Source organism: Oncorhynchus mykiss, chromosome 27 (genome assembly GCF_013265735.2).
Source record: "Oncorhynchus mykiss isolate Arlee chromosome 27, USDA_OmykA_1.1, whole genome shotgun sequence".
NCBI classification, from domain to species: Eukaryota; Metazoa; Chordata; class Actinopteri; order Salmoniformes; family Salmonidae; genus Oncorhynchus; species Oncorhynchus mykiss.
The window spans coordinates 34,092,306-34,112,517 of record NC_048591.1 but is presented as its reverse complement, the minus strand read 5'-3'; the positions used below and the strand labels follow the sequence as shown (position 1 = coordinate 34,112,517).

The 20,212-nt window shown below is 48.9% G+C and overlaps 1 protein-coding gene across 9 annotated transcripts in view; it reads left to right on the top strand.

The window, feature by feature from the left end:
- Positions 1–20,212, top strand: part of robo2 (roundabout, axon guidance receptor, homolog 2 (Drosophila)) — a 388,976-nt gene that overhangs the window by 302,047 nt on the left and 66,717 nt on the right. For 5 of the 9 annotated variants that reach the window (XM_036965115.1, XM_036965118.1, XM_036965116.1 and 2 more), the window contains 6 exons: positions 5,211–5,442; positions 11,890–12,014; positions 12,166–12,337; positions 13,612–13,800; positions 14,758–14,784; positions 18,295–18,337. In XM_036965115.1, coding sequence (XP_036821010.1) covers positions 5,211–5,442; positions 11,890–12,014; positions 12,166–12,337; positions 13,612–13,800; positions 14,758–14,784; positions 18,295–18,337 — 788 coding nt within the window. The remainder of the gene's footprint in view (positions 1–5,210; positions 5,443–11,889; positions 12,015–12,165; positions 12,338–13,611; positions 13,801–14,757; positions 14,785–18,294; positions 18,338–20,212) is intronic. The other 4 variants (XM_036965122.1, XM_036965120.1, XM_036965121.1 and 1 more) reach the window with 1 other exon arrangement.

Sequence of the window (20,212 nt, the reverse complement as noted above, 5' to 3'; positions counted from 1 at the left end):
ACGTTGTTTGACTTGTTTGGACGAAGTTTATTGGTAACTTTTGGGATTCATTTGTATGCATTTTGAACGAGGGAAACAGGTGAATTACTGAATCAAGCGTGCCAACTAAACTGACTTTTTTGATATATAAAGAAGGACTTTATTGAACAAAATTACCATTTGTGATGTAGCTGGGACCCTTTGGATTGTAAACAGAGGAAGATCTTCAAAGGTAAGTGATTTATTTTATCGCTATTTCTTTCTTTCATGACGCCTTGTTTGGAAAATATTTGTAATGCTTTTGTATGTGGGGAGCTGTCCTCAGATAATCGCATGGTATGCTTTCACCGTAAAGCCTTTTTGAAATCTGACAAAGCGACTGGATTAACAAGAAGGTAAGCTTTTAACTGTAGCTTTACACTTGTATTTTCATGAATGTTTAATATTACGAATTTTGTATTTTGAATTTTGCGCTCTGCAATTTCACCGGATGTTGGCCAGGTGTCCCTCCTACCCCAAAGAGGTATCTACACCAGTTGTATTTGGTGCATGTGACAATCCACCTGTCTGTCACAGACATAACTATTCAGCAGACTTTGCACTTAGTTACTGCTATTCAGCTCTGCCAGGTGTCTGTGTGTTTCTTTATTTTGTCAGATAAGATTAAATATGGGAAATCAATTTCAATTTACACCAACCTCATTCTCAAACAGTGTCTGAAGCTGTCCAGCTCTGGGCTGTTGTATGTCTTTGATTTTACAACCTTGAGTCCTAAAGTCATTAGAGTTGATATAAAGGGGATGATGATTCTTTGAAGCTGGCAATGTGTTCCTCAGGGCTCCTATTGGTGTTTTCATGTAAGGAAATATGAGTCAAATAAATCCTGAGACTCTACAGCTTTGAAATAGTATAATAACTAGCTCGTAAGTAAGTAAACATCAAACAGTTGATAAATGGTTTCTTTCAGCTGCAGAGAACATCAAAAGAGGTGTCAGGGACATCTGGTCTCATCAATCTTGCATCTATCTTTGGTTAATTTTGAAGTAAGACAAACGCTTTGCATAGAAACAAGTACATTGACATTACTTGTGTATATTTGGTATGTTTGTGGTCTTCCCTCTCTGGAGTGTAGCTCAAACCAGCTTACCTACCAACCTGCTCCCCAACACACACACACACACACACACACACACACATTGCACAGTCTGTCTGTGTCTACCCCCGCCATAAGGACGGACATGTGCCAGAGAGACACTGTTTAATTAATTTAGACTTGGACTGAGGCTGAATCATTGAGAGAAATCATGCCACTTACAGTATGAGGGTATGCAGCAGTATTAACTTACAGTACGAGGGTATGCAGCAGTAGTAACGTACAGTACGAGGGTATGCAGCAGTAGTAATTTACAGTACGAGGGTATGCAGCAGTAGTAACTTACAGTACGAGGGTATGCAGCAGTAGTAACTTACAGTACGAGGGTATGCAGCAGTAGTAATTTACAGTACGAGGGTATGCAGCAGTAGTAACTTACAGTACGAGGGTATGCAGCAGTAGTAATTTACAGTACGAGGGTATGCAGCAGTAGTAACTTACAGTACGAGGGTGTGCAGCACTAGTAACTTACAGTACGAGTATATGCAGCAGTAGTAACTTACAGTACGAGGGTATGCAGCAGTAGTAATTTACAGTACGAGGGTATGCAGCAGTAGTAACTTACAGTACGAGGGTGTGCAGCACTAGTAACTTACAGTACGAGTATATGCAGCAGTAGTAACTTACAGTACGAGGGTATGCAGCAGTAGTAACTTACAGTACGAGGGTATGCAGCAGTAGTAATTTACAGTACGAGGGTATGCAGCAGTAGTAACTTACAGTACGAGGGTGTGCAGCACTAGTAACTTACAGTACGAGGGTATGCAGCAGTAGTAACTTACAGTATGAGGGTATGCAGCAGTAGTAACTTACAGTCAGTTTGTTTCTACATTAGACCATGACATTTAAACATGCACCCTCTTCTTCTTACTGAAGGGTGACTTTATTTCCACATTCTTCTTCCGTCCTGTGTTAACGAGCCCCGGTTGTTCCGTTCTACAGTAAATCAGGCCGTAGCTGGTATTTATGATGTCATTGGGTGACATTGGGGTGGCTGCTTTCATTTCTAAATGAACCACTTTAGCAGTTTTCCCTGTGACATGTTTATTGACACCCCATAATAAGCTCTCACCCCCCAGACTAAAAAGCTAATTCAATACTTAAACATTGCTTTATGAGTGTGTGTACAATCAACACAGAACAGCGCCACCGAATCAATCAGGGTCCATTCAGTAAACATAGTGCGCCCTCAGAAAGGCTTTTATACTCCCAAATCATTCCATTAATGAAAGTTACACACCACGCTAGTCCAGAATCCATTCTGATTATTTACTCCGGCTACACAGGCTGAAACAGCTGCTTAATATCCCAGTTGAAAGGCCCGCTCATTTCTCCCACTGTTAACCAGCCATTACTGGGAGTTATGCCCACTCCTCCTCATTATAAATTGAACTTTTCTCTCACTGGCTAAATGGGCCCAAGTTTAGAACCAAGGCCCCTTATCGACTGGGAGAGCGCCATCTCACCTCTGGGCTCCCTGTCTCCTCAATTGGACAGAATTGTCTTTATTGTCCCTGGTTTGTATTCTGTATTCTCCCAGAGTTCCTCTGGGTTGGACGACAATCACCGACCAATCGTTTCACACTCACACGTTTGTTCTAGGCCTTGTCGGACCCTGCCTTAGGTTTCACTAGTTGGTATTTACAATACAAACGAGACATGCATATGTATGACTTTGATAGCTGTGCTCCTGAAAGCCTTTTTATGCAGGACCTGGGTGCTGTGTGCCCAGTGTGCTGAGAGAGAGGGAGATAATGCCATGCTGCTCTATCTCTCTCTCTCCTCTGCTCTTTCTCTGTCTCTCTCTCTTTCTCTGTCTCTTTCTCTGTCTCTCTCTCCTAGCCTCGTTCTCCTCTGCTCTCGCTCTCTCTCTCACCTCTCCTCTGTTCTCTCTCCTCTCTTCTGCTCTCTCTCTCTCTCTCTCTCTCCTCTGCTCTCTCTCTCTCCTCTGCTCTCTCATCTGTTCTCTCTCCTCTCCTCTGCTCTCTTCTGCTCTCTCTCTCTCTCTCTCTCTACTCTCCTCTGCTCTCTCTCCTCTCAGTTGCTCTCTCTCTCTCTCTCTCTCTCTCTCTCTCTCTATCTCTCTCTCTCTCTCCTCTGCTCTCTCTCTCTCTCTCTCTCTCTCTCCTCTGCTCTGCTCCCTCTCTCCTCTGCTCTCTCTCTCTCCTCTGCTCTCTCTGCGATTTCTCCTCTCCTCTACTCTCCTCTCCTCTGCTCTCTCTCTCTCTCTCTCTCTCCTCTGCTCTCTCTCTCCTCTGCTCTCTCATCTGTTTTCTCTCCTCTCCTCTGCTCTGCTCTCTTCTGCTCTCTCTGCTCTCTCTCCTCTACCCTCTCTCTCTCGCTCTCCTCTGCTCTCTCTCTCTCTCCTCTGCTCTCTCTCTCTCTCTCTCTCTCTCCTCTGCTCTCTCTCTCTCTGCTCTCTCTCTCTGCTCTCGCTCTCTCTCTCTGAGGAAAGATGCTAATTGAGTTAATTGTGTCAGCTCTGATGATAAAAGACCCATTACAACTGGAACAGCCTCTAAAGTGGCACGATGTGATCTTGGGGAGAAACAAGTACATCTGTTGAACAGCATTGTTTTATGTACTCTGGTGTTTGACTACTGTGCTGCACACCTATGGTCATGATCTTTAGCTATTTCCTCTTAACTCTGTCCCACCTGAAGAGAAGACATGTTGTATTTCCTCTTAACTCTGTCCCACCTGAAGAGAAGACATGTTGTATTTCCTCTTAACTCTGTCCCACCTGAAGAGAAGACATGTTGTATTTCCTCTTAACTCTGTCCCAACTGAAGAGAAGACATGTATTTCCTCTTAACTCTGTCCCAACTGAAGAGAAGACATGTTGTATTTCCTCTTAACTCTGTCCCAACTGAAGAGAAGACATGTTGCATTTCCTCTTAACTCTGTCCCACCTGAAGAGAAGACATGTTGTATTTCCTCTTAACTCTGTCCCACCTGAAGAGAAGACATGTTGTATTTCCTCTTAACTCTGTCCCAACTGAAGAGAAGACATGTTGTATTTCCTCTTAACTCTGTCCCAACTGAAGAGAAGACATGTTGTATTTCCTCTTAACTCTGTCCCAACTGAAGAGAAGACATGTTGTATTTCCTCTTAACTCTGTCCCAACTGAAGAGAAGACATGTTGTATTTCCTCTTAACTCTGTCCCAACTGAAGAGAAGACATGTTGTATTTCCTCTTAACTCTGTCCCACCTGAAGAGAAGACATGTTGTATTTCCTCTTAACTCTGTCCCAACTGAAGAGAAGACATGTTGTATTTCCTCTTAACTCTGTCCCACCTGAAGAGAAGACATGTTGTATTTCCTCTTAACTCTGTCCCAACTGAAGAGAAGACATGTTGTATTTCCTCTTAACTCTGTCCCACCTGAAGAGAAGACATGTTGTATTTCCTCTTAACTCTGTCCCACCTGAAGAGAAGACATGTTGTATTTCCTCTTAACTCTGTCCCAACTGAAGAGAAGACATGTTGTATTTCCTCTTAACTCTGTCCCACCTGAAGAGAAGACATGTTGTATTTCCTCTTAACTCTGTCCCAACTGAAGAGAAGACATGTTGTATTTCCTCTTAACTCTGTCCCACCTGAAGAGAAGACATGTTGTATTTCCTCTTAACTCTGTCCCACCTGAAGAGAAGACATGTTGTATTTCCTCTTAACTCTGTCCCAACTGAAGAGAAGACATGTTGTATTTCCTCTTAACTTTGTCCCAACTGAAGAGAAGACATGTTGTATTTCCTCTTAACTCTGTCCCAACTGAAGAGAAGACATGTTGTATTTCCTCTTAACTCTGTCCCAACTGAAGAGAAGACATGTTGTATTTCCTCTTAACTCTGTCCCACCTGAAGAGAAGACATGTTGTATTTCCTCTTAACTCTGTCCCAACTGAAGAGAAGACATGTTGTATTTCCTCATAACTCTGTCCCACCTGAAGAGAAGACATGTTGTATTTCCTCATAACTTTGTCCCAACTGAGAAAATAAATGGTGTGTTTCCTAGGAACCTCGAACAGGTAAGTGAAGCTAACCCCTCTCTTCTCTTCTCCCCATGTCACTGTCCCAGGTGGACCGTCAGTCCCAGTTTATCCAGGGCTACAGAGTTCTGTACAGGCAGATGTCTGGCCTGTTTTCCCCAGGACCCTGGCAGACCCAGGATGTGAAGATCCCCTCAGAGCGCAGTGTGGTCCTCTCCAACCTCAAGAAAGGCATCCTCTATGAGTTCAAGGTCCGGCCCTACTTCAATGAGTTCCAGGGCATGGACAGTGAGTCCAGGTCGGCTCGCACCACAGAGGAAGGTAAAGAAATCACCATGTTATTTCATGGACATTTTCCTCCGTCCAGATTTAGAATAACTGTTTGACATGTTTCCCTGTAGGGCATCCAATTGCCATGATATCATACATGTCGCTCACAATACTCTGTGTCCTGCTGTGACATTTTAGAGGTATTGTGTGTGTGTGGTGTGTGTGTGTGTCCTGCCACTGTGTAGCATGCTGACCTTTCTGCTGTGCTTGATTGTTTATGATTGTTTCTGTTGGCCCGCTTCTCATCCATCACCCTGCAGCTGAGCTGTTATTGGACACAGTGCTCGCTCACTTCCTGCTGGGAAGTGAAGCTGTCACCCTCAGCCTGACTCTGACAGGACATGACAGGGCCAGAGAGAGGCACACACACACACACACACACACACACACACACACACACACACACACACACACACACACACACACACACACACACACACACACACACACACACACACACACACACACACACACACAATCCATACCTCCAGGCCTTGGGCCAGCCTGTTGGATCCTCCGTACTTTCCCACTTCTAATGGAGTAGAACTGGGATTCCCATCATTACCTGTTACACTAAGAATAGGCAGATGAAAGTGCCATAGCTGTACATGCTGTACCTATTCATGTGATGAAGGTGTATAGTAGGTTAGACAAACATGTACAGTCCATGCAGGGGAACACGACCAACATAAACACACAGATAGCCCAAGGCTATGTCCTCCCTCCCTTCCTTTCCCTAAACAACCACATCCAGCCCTGGGAAGAGAGGAGACAGTTCAGATCCGGCTGCTGTGATAGGTCCATTTATTTCCCCCAGTCTCAGTGGAGGGGTCCTGTCTCCTGTGACCAGCCCCTGTATGCTGCAGCATTATGTATGTTGTATGTTTGCTATGTATACCCTGTGACTGCTTCATCTCACACGCACACACACGCACGCACCCACACGCACACGCACACAAACACACACACACACACACACACACACACACACACACACACACACACACACACACACACACACACACTCACTCACAATCACACACGCACACGCACACGCACACGCACACGCGCACACACACACACACACACACGCGCGCACACACGCGCGCACACATGCACACACACACACACACACACACCGCCACACAGCACCTGCCTATCCCAGCTATTACCAGCACTGATAAAACTCCCTGCCTCTTCTCTGTCTGCAGCCTGGGCCCTCTGAGAGATCTAGCTCTTTCTATTTCTGTCACAGCAGAACCTGTGTGTGTGTCGACCCATCCCAGTCACATGCAGAGGCAGAGAGAGGCAGAGACAGACAGAGAGAGGCAGAGACAGACAGATAGAGGCAGAGACAGACAGAGAGAGGCAGAGACAGACAGAGAGAGGTAGAGACTGTGCTGGAGGTTCCTGTGAGACCATGAGACAGACACTGTGAGACCATGAGACAGACACTGTGAGACCATGAGACAGACACTGTGAGACCACGGGACAGACACTGTGAGACCACGGGACAGACACTGTGAGACCACGGGACAGACACTGTGAGACCATGAGACAGACACTGTGAGACCATGAGACAGACACTGTGAGACCACGGGACAGACACTGTGAGACCACGGGACAGACACTGTGAGACCACGGGACAGACACTGTGAGACCACGGGACAGACACTGTGAGACCGCGAGACAGACACTATGAGACCACGGGACAGACACTGTGAGACCACGGGACAGACACTGTGAGTCCACGGGACAGACACTGTGAGACCACAGGACAGACACTGTGAGACCACGAGACAGACACTATGAGACCACGGGACAGACACTGTGAGACCACGAGACAGACACTGTGAGACCACGACACAGACACTGTGAGACCATGACACAGACACTGTGAGTCCACGAGACAGACACTGTGAGACCACGACACAGACACTGTGAGTCCACGAGACAGACACTGTGAGACCACAGGACAGACATTGTGAGACCGGTGGAGTTAGTTAGTTTATTGGTAATAGGGGTATGGAGAGTGATTTAAAACATTATTATAGCATCCACATCCCCAGAGCATCTCCACCAGGAGGATGATGGGATAATACTCACCATTACTCTACCCTCTGTCATTCACTTTGTTTCTCTCTTCTTCTTCTCTCTGGTCCATCTGGAGAGGGGAGGCAGACATTCAAGCCAAGGGGATGATAAATAGAACACATTCTATGGATAGAACATACTCTTGAACACATTCCAGTGATATGAAGTCCACTGACAGGGACTCAGAAGGGACCAGAGAGGCCCATCTAGTATGATAAACACCCAGCCAGCCTGCCTGGTTCTTGGGGGGAGTTAGAATCAGTAGTCAGTGTGGGTAGGAGGCCAACAGTACAGTATCTACCGCCTGCTGTCTGTCTTTTCCCAGCATAGAAAATTAGTTACTGCATATCTCAATAGCTCTGAGGCCCAGATTAGCACTCCACTGTTTAGTATGGGAGTGATGGCAGTGTGTGTGTGTGCGTGTGCGTGTGTGTGTGCGTGTGTGTGCGCGTGCGTGCGCGTGCGTGCGTGTGTGTGCGTGCGTGCGTGCGTGTATGTGTGTGTGTGTGTGTGTGTGTACGCGTGCGTGCGTGTATGTGTGTGTGTGTGTGTGTGTGTGTACGCGTGCGTGTGTGTACGCGTGCGTGCGTGCGGGTGTGTGTGCGTGTGGGTGTGTGTGTGCATAGAGACAGAGGGTCACATTCCTGCCAGTCATACATCACTAGGTTAATGGCTATATTAGAGCAGCCGCCACTGTTCCTAACGAGATCTGTGTATTGTTTAGTGCAAATATGCATATTCATAAGCTGTTAAATCATTCATACCGTTAACTTTGAACGACATTGTCTCTGATGGCTGCTGCTACTTAGCGTTTTGTCACCTTTGTGTAATCTAACACAGCTGCGGAGGGTGGTGGAGGCCTCTAAGCATGGTGGGAGATGTGCTGCTCCGTTGGTGGGGGTTTCTAATATGGTGTTCATCATTGGAGCCGTTTGTCTTCTTCCTCCATGCCTGGTCCTCTCTTGGCCTTTTGGGGGTCAGTGTACCAGTATGACTCCAGTGAGGGATGAGCGTTGATCTGCAGCATGACACGTGCCATTTTGGAAAGGGGTGGGGGCTAGCTGGGGATGGTGAGAGAGAAGCAGCCTCAGAGTAATTGACCTGTCAGCATTCTGCGTGGTTTGACTCCCTTGCCAGTCGCAGCGGAAATGAGAAATACATTCTTTTTTTAAACTTTATTTTCAGTTTTCTTCGTTGTTATTCGTTTACCCGCGCGCACACTTGGTCAGTGAGTTTCTATGTGATGACAACGATGTGAGGTTAATAATGAAACCTGGGGATGGTGTCTGCTGTGGGCTCTGGGCCCTGTCTCTCAGGGGCTGGTGTCTGCTGTGGGCTCTGGGCCCTGTCTCTCAGGGGCTGGTGTCTGCTGTGGGCTCTGGGCCCTGTCTCTCAGGGGCTGGTGTCTGCTGTGGGCTCTGGGCCCTGTCTCCCAGGGGCTGGTGTCTGCTGTGGGCTCTGGGCCCTGTCTCCCAGGGGCTGGTGTCTGCTGTGGGCTCTGGGCCCTGTCTCCCAGGGGCTGGTGTCTGCTGTGGGCTCTGGGCCCTGTCTCTCAGGGGCTGGTGTCTGCTGTGGGCTCTGGGCCCTGTCTCTCAGGGGCTGGTGTCTGCTGTGGGCTCTGGGCCCTGTCTCTCAGGGACTGGTGTCTGCTGTGGGCTCTGGGCCCTGTCTCCCAGGGGCTGGTGTCTGCTGTGGGCTCTGGGCCCTGTCTCACAGGGGCTGGTGTCTGCTGTGGGCTCTGGGCCCTGTCTCTCAGGGGCTGGTGTCTGCTGTGGGCTCTGGGCCCTGTCTCTCAGGGGCTGGTGTCTGCTGTGGGCTCTGGACCCTGTCTCTCAGGGGATGGTGTCTGCTGTGGGCTCTGGGCCCTGTCTCTCAGGGGCTGGTGTCTGCTGTGGGCTCTGGGCCCTGTCTCTCAGGGGATGGTGTCTGCTGTGGGCTCTGGGCCCTGTCTCCCAGGGGCTGGTGTCTGCTGTGGGCTCTGGGCCCTGTCTCTCAGGGGATGGTGTCTGCTGTGGGCTCTGGGCCCTGTCTCTCAGGGGCTGGTGTCTGCTGTGGGCTCTGGGCCCTGTCTCCCAGGGGCTGGTGTCTGCTGTGGGCTCTGGGCCCTGTCTCCCAGGGGCTGGTGTCTGCTGTGGGCTCTGGGCCCTGTCTCCCAGGGGCTGGTGTCTGCTGTGGGCTCTGGACCCTGTCTCTCAGGGGATGGTGTCTGCTGTGGGCTCTGGGCCCTGTCTCTCAGGGGCTGGTGTCTGCTGTGGGCTCTGGGCCCTGTCTCTCAGGGGCTGGTGTCTGCTGTGGGCTCTGGGCCCTGTCTCTCAGGGGCTGGTGTCTGCTGTGGGATCTGGGCCCTGTCTCCCAGGGGCTGGTGTCTGCTGTGGGCTCTGGGCCCTGTCTCCCAGGGGCTGGTGTCTGCTGTGGGCTCTGGGCCCTGTCTCCCAGGGGCTGGTGTCTGCTGTGGGCTCTGGGCCCTGTCTCTCAGGGGCTGGTGTCTGCTGTGGGCTCTGGGCCCTGTCTCTCAGGGGCTGGTGTCTGCTGTGGGCTCTGGGCCCTGTCTCTCAGGGGCTGGTGTCTGCTGTGGGCTCTGGGCCCTGTCTCCCAGGGGCTGGTGTCTGCTGTGGGCTCTGGGCCCTGTCTCACAGGGGCTGGTGTCTGCTGTGGGCTCTGGGCCCTGTCTCTCAGGGGCTGGTGTCTGCTGTGGGCTCTGGGCCCTGTCTCTCAGGGGCTGGTGTCTGCTGTGGGCTCTGGGCCCTGTCTCTCAGGGGATGGTGTCTGCTGTGGGCTCTGGGCCCTGTCTCCCAGGGGCTGGTGTCTGCTGTGGGCTCTGGGCCCTGTCTCTCAGGGGCTGGTGTCTGCTGTGGGCTCTGGGCCCTGTCTCTCAGGGGCTGGTGTCTGCTGTGGGCTCTGGGCCCTGTCTCCCAGGGGCTGGTGTCTGCTGTGGGCTCTGGGCCCTGTCTCACAGGGGCTGGTGTCTGCTGTGGGCTCTGGGCCCTGTCTCTCAGGGGCTGGTGTCTGCTGTGGGCTCTGGGCCCTGTCTCTCAGGGGCTGGTGTCTGCTGTGGGCTCTGGGCCCTGTCTCTCAGGGGATGGTGTCTGCTGTGGGCTCTGGGCCCTGTCTCCCAGGGGCTGGTGTCTGCTGTGGGCTCTGGGCCCTGTCTCTCAGGGGATGGTGTCTGCTGTTGGAACTGGGCCCTGTCTCTCAGGGGCTGGTGTCTGATGTGGGTTCTGGGCCCTCTCTCTCAGGGGCTGGTGTCTGCTGTGGGCTCTGGGCCCTGTCTCTCAGGGGCTGGTGTCTGCTATGGGCTCTGGGCCCTGTCTCTCAAGGGATGGTGTCTGCTGTGGGTTCTGGGCCCTCTCTCTCAGGGGCTGGTGTCTGCTGTGGGCTGTGGGCCCTGTTTCTCAGGGGCTGGTGTCTGTTGTGCGCTCTGGGCCCTGTCTCTCAGGGGCTGGTGTCTGCTGTGCGCTCTGGGCCCTGTCTCTCAGGGGCTGGTGTCTGCTGTGCGCTCTGGGCCCTGTCTCTCAGGGGCTGGTGTCTGCTGTGGGCTCTGGGCCCTGTCTCTCAGGGGCTGGTGTCTGCTGTGGGCTCTGGGCTCTGTCTCTCAGGCCATGTACAAACCCCATCTATAGAGCTGTTCCTTGCTTTAGAGCCCCCCCCCCTCCCCTATGCTCTCTACCCCACTGGCTTTAGTTCCACCTGGCTGATCGATGAAACCAGTCAATATGTTTACCTAGCCTCGTGTTTCAATTCTCCCCAAAATAAATGTCTTCATATTTTCCTCACGTATGACTGCACTGCTGTACGGCTCATCCTATAAGCCTGTTGACCCACATGCCACCCTGGCTGAGTCAATGTGGGAGTCATAGCTTGACTGAGGAGACTTGTCTGACTCTGCCTGGCTGTTACTCTGAAAATCAATAGCACTATTCTGTGAGTGAATCCCTCTGTGTTGGAGCAGGAGCAAGACTGGGATATTAAATCATAGTGAAATGTTAAAGATGGACATGTCAGACCTGCCTGTTCTCCCCATGTAAATCCCCTTCTAATGAGCTGCTGCTCTCCCCACAGCCACCTGTGTCTTCCACCTGCTAACAACTACACACACTCCCAACACAATAAAGATGAGTGTGAGAGAGTATGAGTGTCTTGCGTGTGTGTGTGTGTGTGTGTGTGTGTGTGTGTGTGTGTGTGTGTGTGTGTGTGTGTGTGTGTGTGTGTGTGTGTGTGTGTGTGTGTGTGTGTGTGTGTGTGTGTGTGTGAGTGAGGTTGTGTGTGTATCGGAGAATGGAATGCTATCCCTCTTCCCTGACCAGTCTACTGCCCCCCCCCTCATCTGTCTCCCCTCAACCCCAGCTCCCAGTGCCCCTCCCCTGCAGGTTACAGTCTTGATGGTGGGCAATCAGAACAGCACCTCCATCAGCATCTCCTGGGACCCCCCTCCTCCAGACCACCAGAACGGCATCATCCAGGAGTACAAGGCAGGTTACTGTGAGAAGATAGACTGGATGTAACCTGATGACTCTGGCTTACTGAGAGGCCATCAGAATCAACATAATACTCTACCTGACGCCACTGTGACAGGACGCTCTATTCCTCTGTCCCTCTCCCTCTCCCTCTCCCTCTCTTCAGATCTGGTGCCTAGGGAATGAGACACGCTTCCATGTGAATAAGACGGTGGATGCAGCCATCCGGTCGGTGGTTGTGGGGGGGCTTCAGGTGGGGGTGCTGTATCGGGTGGAGGTTGCCGCCAGCACCAGCGCAGGGGTGGGGGTCAAGAGTGAACCTCAGCCCATCGTCATCGGTAAGAGAAGGGGAAGGGGTAGGGGGTTAGCTAAAGGGAGATTTACAGTAGAATGATGTTGGAATGTAAAAGTGGACTATTGATTACTCATCCATAATTACAGAAAAGCCCATTTCACTTTTGACAGATATCATAAAAAATAAATGAAACATTACTGCAATTAACATGGCCTCTAGGCAGTGAACACAAAATGCTCAATATTATCACTGATTGGGGCAAAAGTATTTACTATTAGAGAGTGTGTGACATGAATGATCAGTCAGACTGATTGTATTTAAACCATACCTCTGTTATTTTGATATGTAGCTGCCGGGCTGTGGTGTAGTTCTGTGTGATTTATGTGGACCAGGGGCAGATTGTCTGATTTCACCCATAACTGATGGCTTGGCCTGTAGCATACTCTTATTTCCCCAATGGCACTCCTATAATCCATCTCAGTTGTCCAAGCCAAAGATTGCACATATATTGTCATGTGTGCTCTTCTGAGAACCAATTCGTATTGCACTCCATGAAATAGTGTCAGGCAGACAAGTCAGAGTGAGCTTCGATTGGAAGATCGATCCGGAAGGCCTCTCATCTCACATGGTCTATTTTACTGAAGAAAATTAGAGTCTGAGCTAAGCAAACAGCAGGATCACCTGAGGGGTTGTCATCAGCTTTTAGGATTTCGCCTCCCTCACCTCTCTCTGTCTGCACACCCATGTTCTACTCTCTCAGTCAATATGTTAGCTGCAATTGACAAGACTCTGGTATTGCCTCTGTATCTTATCGTATCTACTGCTCTATACCTGGAGCCCAATCCTAACTACAAGTCTGTGCATAGAATTCACATTTTCCTGTTGAGGTCGAAGGCATATCTTGAGGTAGAATTGAGCTCTTAGTGAATATGTGGGGGGGACAACATGGTTTATTACAAAATGGTTTATTACAATGCTGAATACTTTTTCAGCATTGTTTTTTAAACAGTCAACCTGGCAAACACACCCTCACACTGGTCCCCCCTGTCCCTCCTGTCCCCCCTTGTCCCCCCTGTCCCTCCTGTCCCCCATGCCCCCCCTTGTCCCCCCTGTCCCTCCTTCCCCCCCTGTCCCTCCTGTCCCCCCTTGTCCCTCCTGTCCCCCCTGTCCCCCCTGTCCCTCCTGTCGCTCCTGTCCCCCCTGTCGCTCCTGTCCCCCCTGTCCCTCCTGTCCCCCTTGTCCCTCCTGTCCCCTTGTCCCTCCTGTCCCCCCTTGTCCCTCCTGTCCCCCCTGTCCCTCCTGTCCCTCCCACCCCAGGTAAGGACTTCCGTGACGTGATCATAAGTGGGAACAGGAACAACAGCATCACGGAGCAGATCACAGATGTGGTGAAGCAGCCAGCGTTCATAGCTGGGATCGGAGGGGCCTGCTGGGTTATCCTCATGGGCTTCAGTATCTGGCTGTACTGGAGGAGGAAGAAGAGGAAGGGGCTCAGCAACTACGCAGGTTAGACAGGCAGACTGGAGAGTGCACACTGACACCAATTCTGCACACAACATACAAACTGTACTGTACTTGCGCAAATACACACCCTACCTCTGGGAGCTTGTTTTCTTGCCATCAATGCAGAGTACTCAACAAACTTCCTCATTAGCATCACTATGCTAAATATACTTATTTATTGACTCTATTGTGAGGGGATGTTTCTATTGTCTGAGAAGGTGAGGCTCAGATGGAATATCTTGAAGCAGAGCAGAGTCTTGGCGCGAATCAAGTTGTGATGTTTGACACATCCTCCCACGGTGTTGATACTAGCCTAGGGTGGCATGGCCTGAGTGGGTCGCTGGTATAACTAACTCTGCTGGTCTGGCCGGTCACTCAGGACTGAGCCATGCTGGAGCTGGAGCCAGTCCATCCATCCTCCTACACACCGACCCTGACATTTCAGACTGAGTGTGGGTGCTCGACCCCAGTCAGGACAGTCAACCACCATGGACAGCCTTCCTCTGCCAGCCTATTTAATTAGAGAGTGGGAAGTAGATGGCACATTAGCAATGCATGTAATGTTATTCAACAATGGCTTTCGGACTTTAAATCAACTGTACAAGAAAAATAGTTCTGTCTCTCTCAATAGTTTGTATTTTTTGTATTTTTTATTTCCTTCAGCAAATTGACTTTAGAACCTGAACAGTTCTGATGTTGCCACAGTCAGTCAAATGGCTGTAACCTGTTCTTCATTTCTGTCTGTTACATGTTGTGTATGTCGTGTTATCTTTTTGGTGCTGTCTCTACATCTCTGTGGCTTCTGACTTGCTTTTTGGGTCATGTTAATGGGCCCCCTCCTCTGACCCCCTTTGGCCTCCCTGTCCCCCAGCCCCAGTGTGCAGAGCTCCCCCCAATGCACTGCTTACAGCACCTCTGCAGGCTTTTAACACACAACTTTTCTGTCTTCTTGTTTTGCAGTTCAGTCCTTCACCTTCACCCCTGCAGGTACTGTTCATTTGTCCGTCCCCCCCCCCCCCCCCCCCCCCCCTCACCTCCTGCCACAGGTCCCTCCTCAACTCCCCTCTCCTCTCCTGCCTACATTATATATGTTTGACAGACTCCAGGCCTTGCCCAATACAAATCAAATCCCTACCTTGAGGTGGCAAAACCCCATATTTCACACCTGTTTTCCCGCTGGAAGAGATGTGAAATAGCTCCTGCCTAAATTCGTACTTTGAAAATGTTCTGGATTTTTAATTGGGCAGGGCCTGAGCACTGCAAACAACTGTCCCTATCCCAGCTGAGTCATCAGCCTGGTTGTCATACTGTACTGTGTTGCTGTGTGTCTATGTATGGGTGTTTTGACCATCAATGTTTCAATGAACATCCGTCTGTCTGGTATCTCTGTTGCGTCTCTCCTCTTGATGGTAGTGGGTATTCCTCCTTAAGATGCTTGACTCCCCTCTTGATGTCCCTGTGAGATGTATGCATTGGGCTTTAAGGGATCCTTCTCTTTCTACAGGTGTTGGTGTTGATTGGTAGTTATATGTGATTATGTTCCCCCTCTGAAATATCCTCAATGGCTACTTGTTTGTATTTTTGATGGTAGTTTTCTTTATCCCTCTTCCTAGTGTTAAGTTGCTCCTCTACTCTATATGTCCTGGACTAATATGTTAATTGCAGTTAGTTTGATAACTGTAACAATGTTATCCCTATATTGTAAAGCATTCACAGTACATGCTCTCCCAAAGTGGACATGACTGGCACCAATGTTGAGTAAGCAAGCAATCAGCCTCTGTCTCTCGATGGAATAAACTGTAAATACAGGAGAGGAAAGCCTCTGTCTGCTCAGTGTACTCTCCTGGAGAGAGAGAGGGATGGGATGGAGAATGGAGGACAACATAGTCCATTACAGATTAAATTAGTCCCTCAGACTGGGGTTCCTCTCTACTGGTCCAGTACCAGCAGTGTGACTGAGATAAGGCCAGTGCAGGGAGGCTGGCTGGGGGTCCTGGCTGTAGTCTTGTCACTCCAGTCAACACATCCTCTCTGTGATACACCCCCTGCTATAAGGACACAAGGCGAGACCCAAATGCAGAAACAGGAAGCAGATGGTTGAGCTCCGATATGTATTAATCCAAGGGGTAGGCAAGAGGTAGGTCAGGGACAGGTGAGAGTCCAAAACAGTACCAGACGAAGGGCAGTCTAGAGGTCAGGCCAGGCAAGGGGTTCAGTAACCAGATCCGAGTCGAAACAGTACAAAAGGATAGGCAGGCTTGAAGACAGAACAGGTAGAATGGTCAGGCAGGTGGGTTCGGAGTCAGGACAGGCAAGGGTCGAAACCAGGAGGGCTAGAACCAAAAGGAAAAATGCTGATTGACTTGGCAAACAAGACAAACTGGTACAGAGAAACACAGGGATAACTACACCGGGGATAATAAGCGACACCTGGGGGGGGGGGGGGGGGGGGGGTGGAGACAATCACAAGGACAGGTGAAACAGATCAGGGTGTGACACCTGCTTCTCTCCCCGATCTCCCTATTCTCACCTGGTGCTCTGGCCGCTGGGAGATAAGTGATCCACTCAAACGTTCTAGTGAAACTGAAGAGTGTATGTGTGTGTGTGTATTCGATTGTAAGCACACTGCACTGAGGCTAGAGGATCAGGGTGGTGTCCACTGGAAGATGACATTTGAGTCAAGGACTAAAAGGGACGAATAGAACTGGTTTAGATAGATTTAATATGAAAATGATGGTGGTTGTATTTTAGTGGTTTGTCATTTTAGGGTGTTCGCTAGCTAGGAGCTAGGAGATGAGGTGATGCCCACACAGTGTCCTCCCGTCTGTCTCCTACAGTAAAGCAGTCATACAGGAGAGTAAATCACGGGTTTGTGGAGGCACGCGGCCAGCAGGGAAGAAGATTTGATGGAATTTGTATATGCTGATTATGTCCTCCCCCTTTAATGGTTATTAAAGGGGATTAATCTGTATTCATATTGGAGAAAGTGCTTATCTGGGCACAGCCACATCAGGCTGGCTAACATTAAAGTCCTCCACAGCAGAGCAGAAATGTGTCTGAGCACAGATATGGACATCAGAGGCCTCCCCACGGCAGAGCACAGTATCAGCCTCCGTATTCCCTTCTCCCTCCTCTTCTTCTTCTCCTAGTAAATGGAGAGAGAGAGAGAAAGAGAATAGTTTATTGGTAGTGGAACAAAGAGAAGTAGCTATAGAGTAGTTGTCAAAGCTGAATGCAAATAAACCAGTGCGGTATGATTGAAGCAAAAGAACAGTAAAGGTTTAGTTCATTATCCTGTGTTGTGGTTTGTTTTACTGTCATACTGCAACATGCTCATGTACCGTTCAAGAATGATTATGGTAAAGATGTTTTGGTTGGTTGAATCGGTAGTGGTTGATGACACAGTGGAGAGGTTATCCTACCAGCAGCCCCTTTCTGTGTCACACACAAGCCACTTCCTTCATTTAGAAAACCCCATCTCCTCTCCTCCTTTCTTCTTGTTTTCTTTGAGGACTTTATTTAGCCCGTGCCTGGGCTTGTCGGGAAATAAACCTGAGTGGGGGAGAGGAGAGAAGCAATGTTCAGCCCTCCTCCTCCCTTTAATCTCCATCTAGACAACAAATGAGCCAAAATACTATCAGCTCCTCAACTCAAGCAGGGTTCTCTTTTGTGCTTCTCCCCCTGTCATCTGCACAGGGTGATTTCCAAAACTCTGGGCTTCTTTACCTCTTTTCTTTCTATTTCCTGTGATCCATTGAAGTTTTACATTCTCAGTCTTCTGATGTATTCTTGTCATCATCCGTGTTGAGCAGAGATGAAACGGTCTCTAACTCTGAGCTGCTAAAGTTTTACTAGCTGCTGACAAAGACCCGTATTTATTATCTATAGATCACTGTAATGGAACAGGCCACATCATGGCTTCTGAGAGTCATGCTAGTCAGAGTACCCTGCTACTAGAGGGATCTGTAACTCACTCCCATCTAGCCCCCACACATCTAATTCTACCTGACTAATGAGCCCTCTGCCTTTTCTAATCATTTTGTTTTTCTAATCACAAATCCGATAATAACTCAAACCAACATTTTTTTTAAATCAAATTAGTTTCTGCTCTGATCAAGTGTCTTGTCCTTGGGAGAAATACACTACGTGTCACTTTATGCAAACAAATGCAATCTGCTATCTTATTCACAGCATCTTTTTCAAATTGCCATGATAAGAATGGACACTTTGAGACCTCTGCATTCCGTAGTGAAGCCATCAATATCCAGTCAGCTGCAGAAGACATTGGGAGGACACATGAGAATTCCTGATAATGATTGGGTGCTAAAATCATTAGTACCCTCTCTGTTCAACTGGTATTAGTGTTGGTAATACAGCCTTCATGTGGTCATCAATGTCATTGAAACTATGTGAAAACTCAACGTATTGCTTTGTCTTTTCTCTCGTTCTTTTTATGTCTTGGCACCCCCTCTTTCCTCTCCTCCGCTCTGACCCCAGTGACGTTCCAGCGTGTTGACGGAGGTCTGATGAGCAATGGAAGGTGAGTGTTGTTCCCGTCAGTGTTCCATCAGGGACAGAGAGCCCTTCTGTCCACACGCAGAGCCGAACAACTCCACACCTATCATCAGTCTGCCAATCAAAACCCACAACATACACAACACATCACCTCTATTCTGAAGGGCTTTCAAACCAACTCCCTAACACCCAGCAACCCAGTCAAATATTATGCTATAACATAATGCTATAACATTAGACTATAACATTAGACTGTAACATTATGCTATAACATTAGATTATAACATTAGACTATAACATTATGCTATAAGATTAGACTATAACATTAGACTATAACATTAGGCTATTCATCTCATTTTCAACAGAAATCTGGGCAGGGTCTGTTTAGGTTTTATTGTGGGGGTCTTCCGGTTAAGCTCTTCAGGCCAATAATTCGCAGCTAGCTAGCTAACTCACTTGCTATCGCTTCTCACAACTCCCCAAACATGGATTCATACAAAACTGGCCTTTTTTGTTTGGTAAAGGGATGCCAAAATAACTGGCATTAACGGAGGCTGTTCATGTAGCAGGAGTGTTTTGGCTACCTGACTTTTGTGAGGAGCGAATGCAGTTGTGAGGCGCCTTTTGATTTGCACCCACCTCTAAGGACGATGGGTCTCTTCGGCTTTGGCTCAAAGCATTGAACTTGAAGAAACTACCAAACCGGCTCTGTGTGTTCCAGTGGCTGTCAGTGCCATTTAAGATGAGGGAGGACTATTTATTTTTTCATGAGCATGGTCTTATTTATTATTTCAGCAATATTGGATGGCTCTTATTCATAGTCAATTGACCCAGATCAATGTAACAGCAATAGGTTTAGGCTACTACATGATACTCTAATTTTCCCTATACACATTGCTACAACCTAGCCTATGAATTAAAGTTTACAATGTAGATGCACACAGGTTGAGAGACAAATTCGAGGTGACAGACAATAACACATGAACAGACAGTGACATTCAATACCACCTTGCAGACTCCAGCCTGCATCTAGCTGCTATATGGTGTAATCATTAGACCAACAGTTGCAAACAAGATTTTCTATTGGACAAATCCAGGTATGTTTGTCCATGTATTGTTCCGTTTGCTTCCATTTAAGAAACATTTTCAACAGACTTGGCAGTATGAATACACCTCTGATCACGCATAAACACAGTTCACTTTCATAGCAGCCACGTGGTATTTCTTCTCGCATCTCTCCTCCTCTCACCTCTTCCCTTCGCTTGTGGACTTCAATGAACAACACATCAGCTGTATGTGACCAGGTAAAAAAAACTTTCCAAGCCAAACCGCTACACACATTTTTAGATTTATTATATTTTAGATTTATTTCACTAGGCAAGTCAGTTAATAACAAATTATTATTTTCAATGACGGCCTAGGAACATTGGGTTAACTGCCTGTTCAGGGGCAGAACGACAGATTTGTACCTTTTCAGCTCGGGGGTTTGAACTTGCAACCTTCTAGTCCAACGCTCTAACCACTAGGCTACCCTGCTAGCTGACTGGGGCGGCAGGTACCCTAGTGGGGCGGCAGGTACCCTAGTGGGGCGGCAGGTAGCCTAGTGGGGCGGCAGGTACCCTAGTGGGGCGGCAGGTACCCTAGTGGGGCGGCAGGTAGCCTAGTGGGGCGGCAGGTAGCCTAGTGGGGCGGCAGGTACCCTAGTGCGGTGGCAGGTACCCTAGTGGGGCGGCAGGTAGCCTAGTGGGGCGGCATGTACCCTAGTGGAGCAGCAGGTAGCCTAGTGGTTAGAGCGTTTTGCCAGTAACCAAAAGGTTGCTGAATTGAATCCCCGAGCTGACAAGGTAAAAATATGTTGTTCTGCCAATGAACAAGGCAGTTAACCCATTGTTCCCCGGTA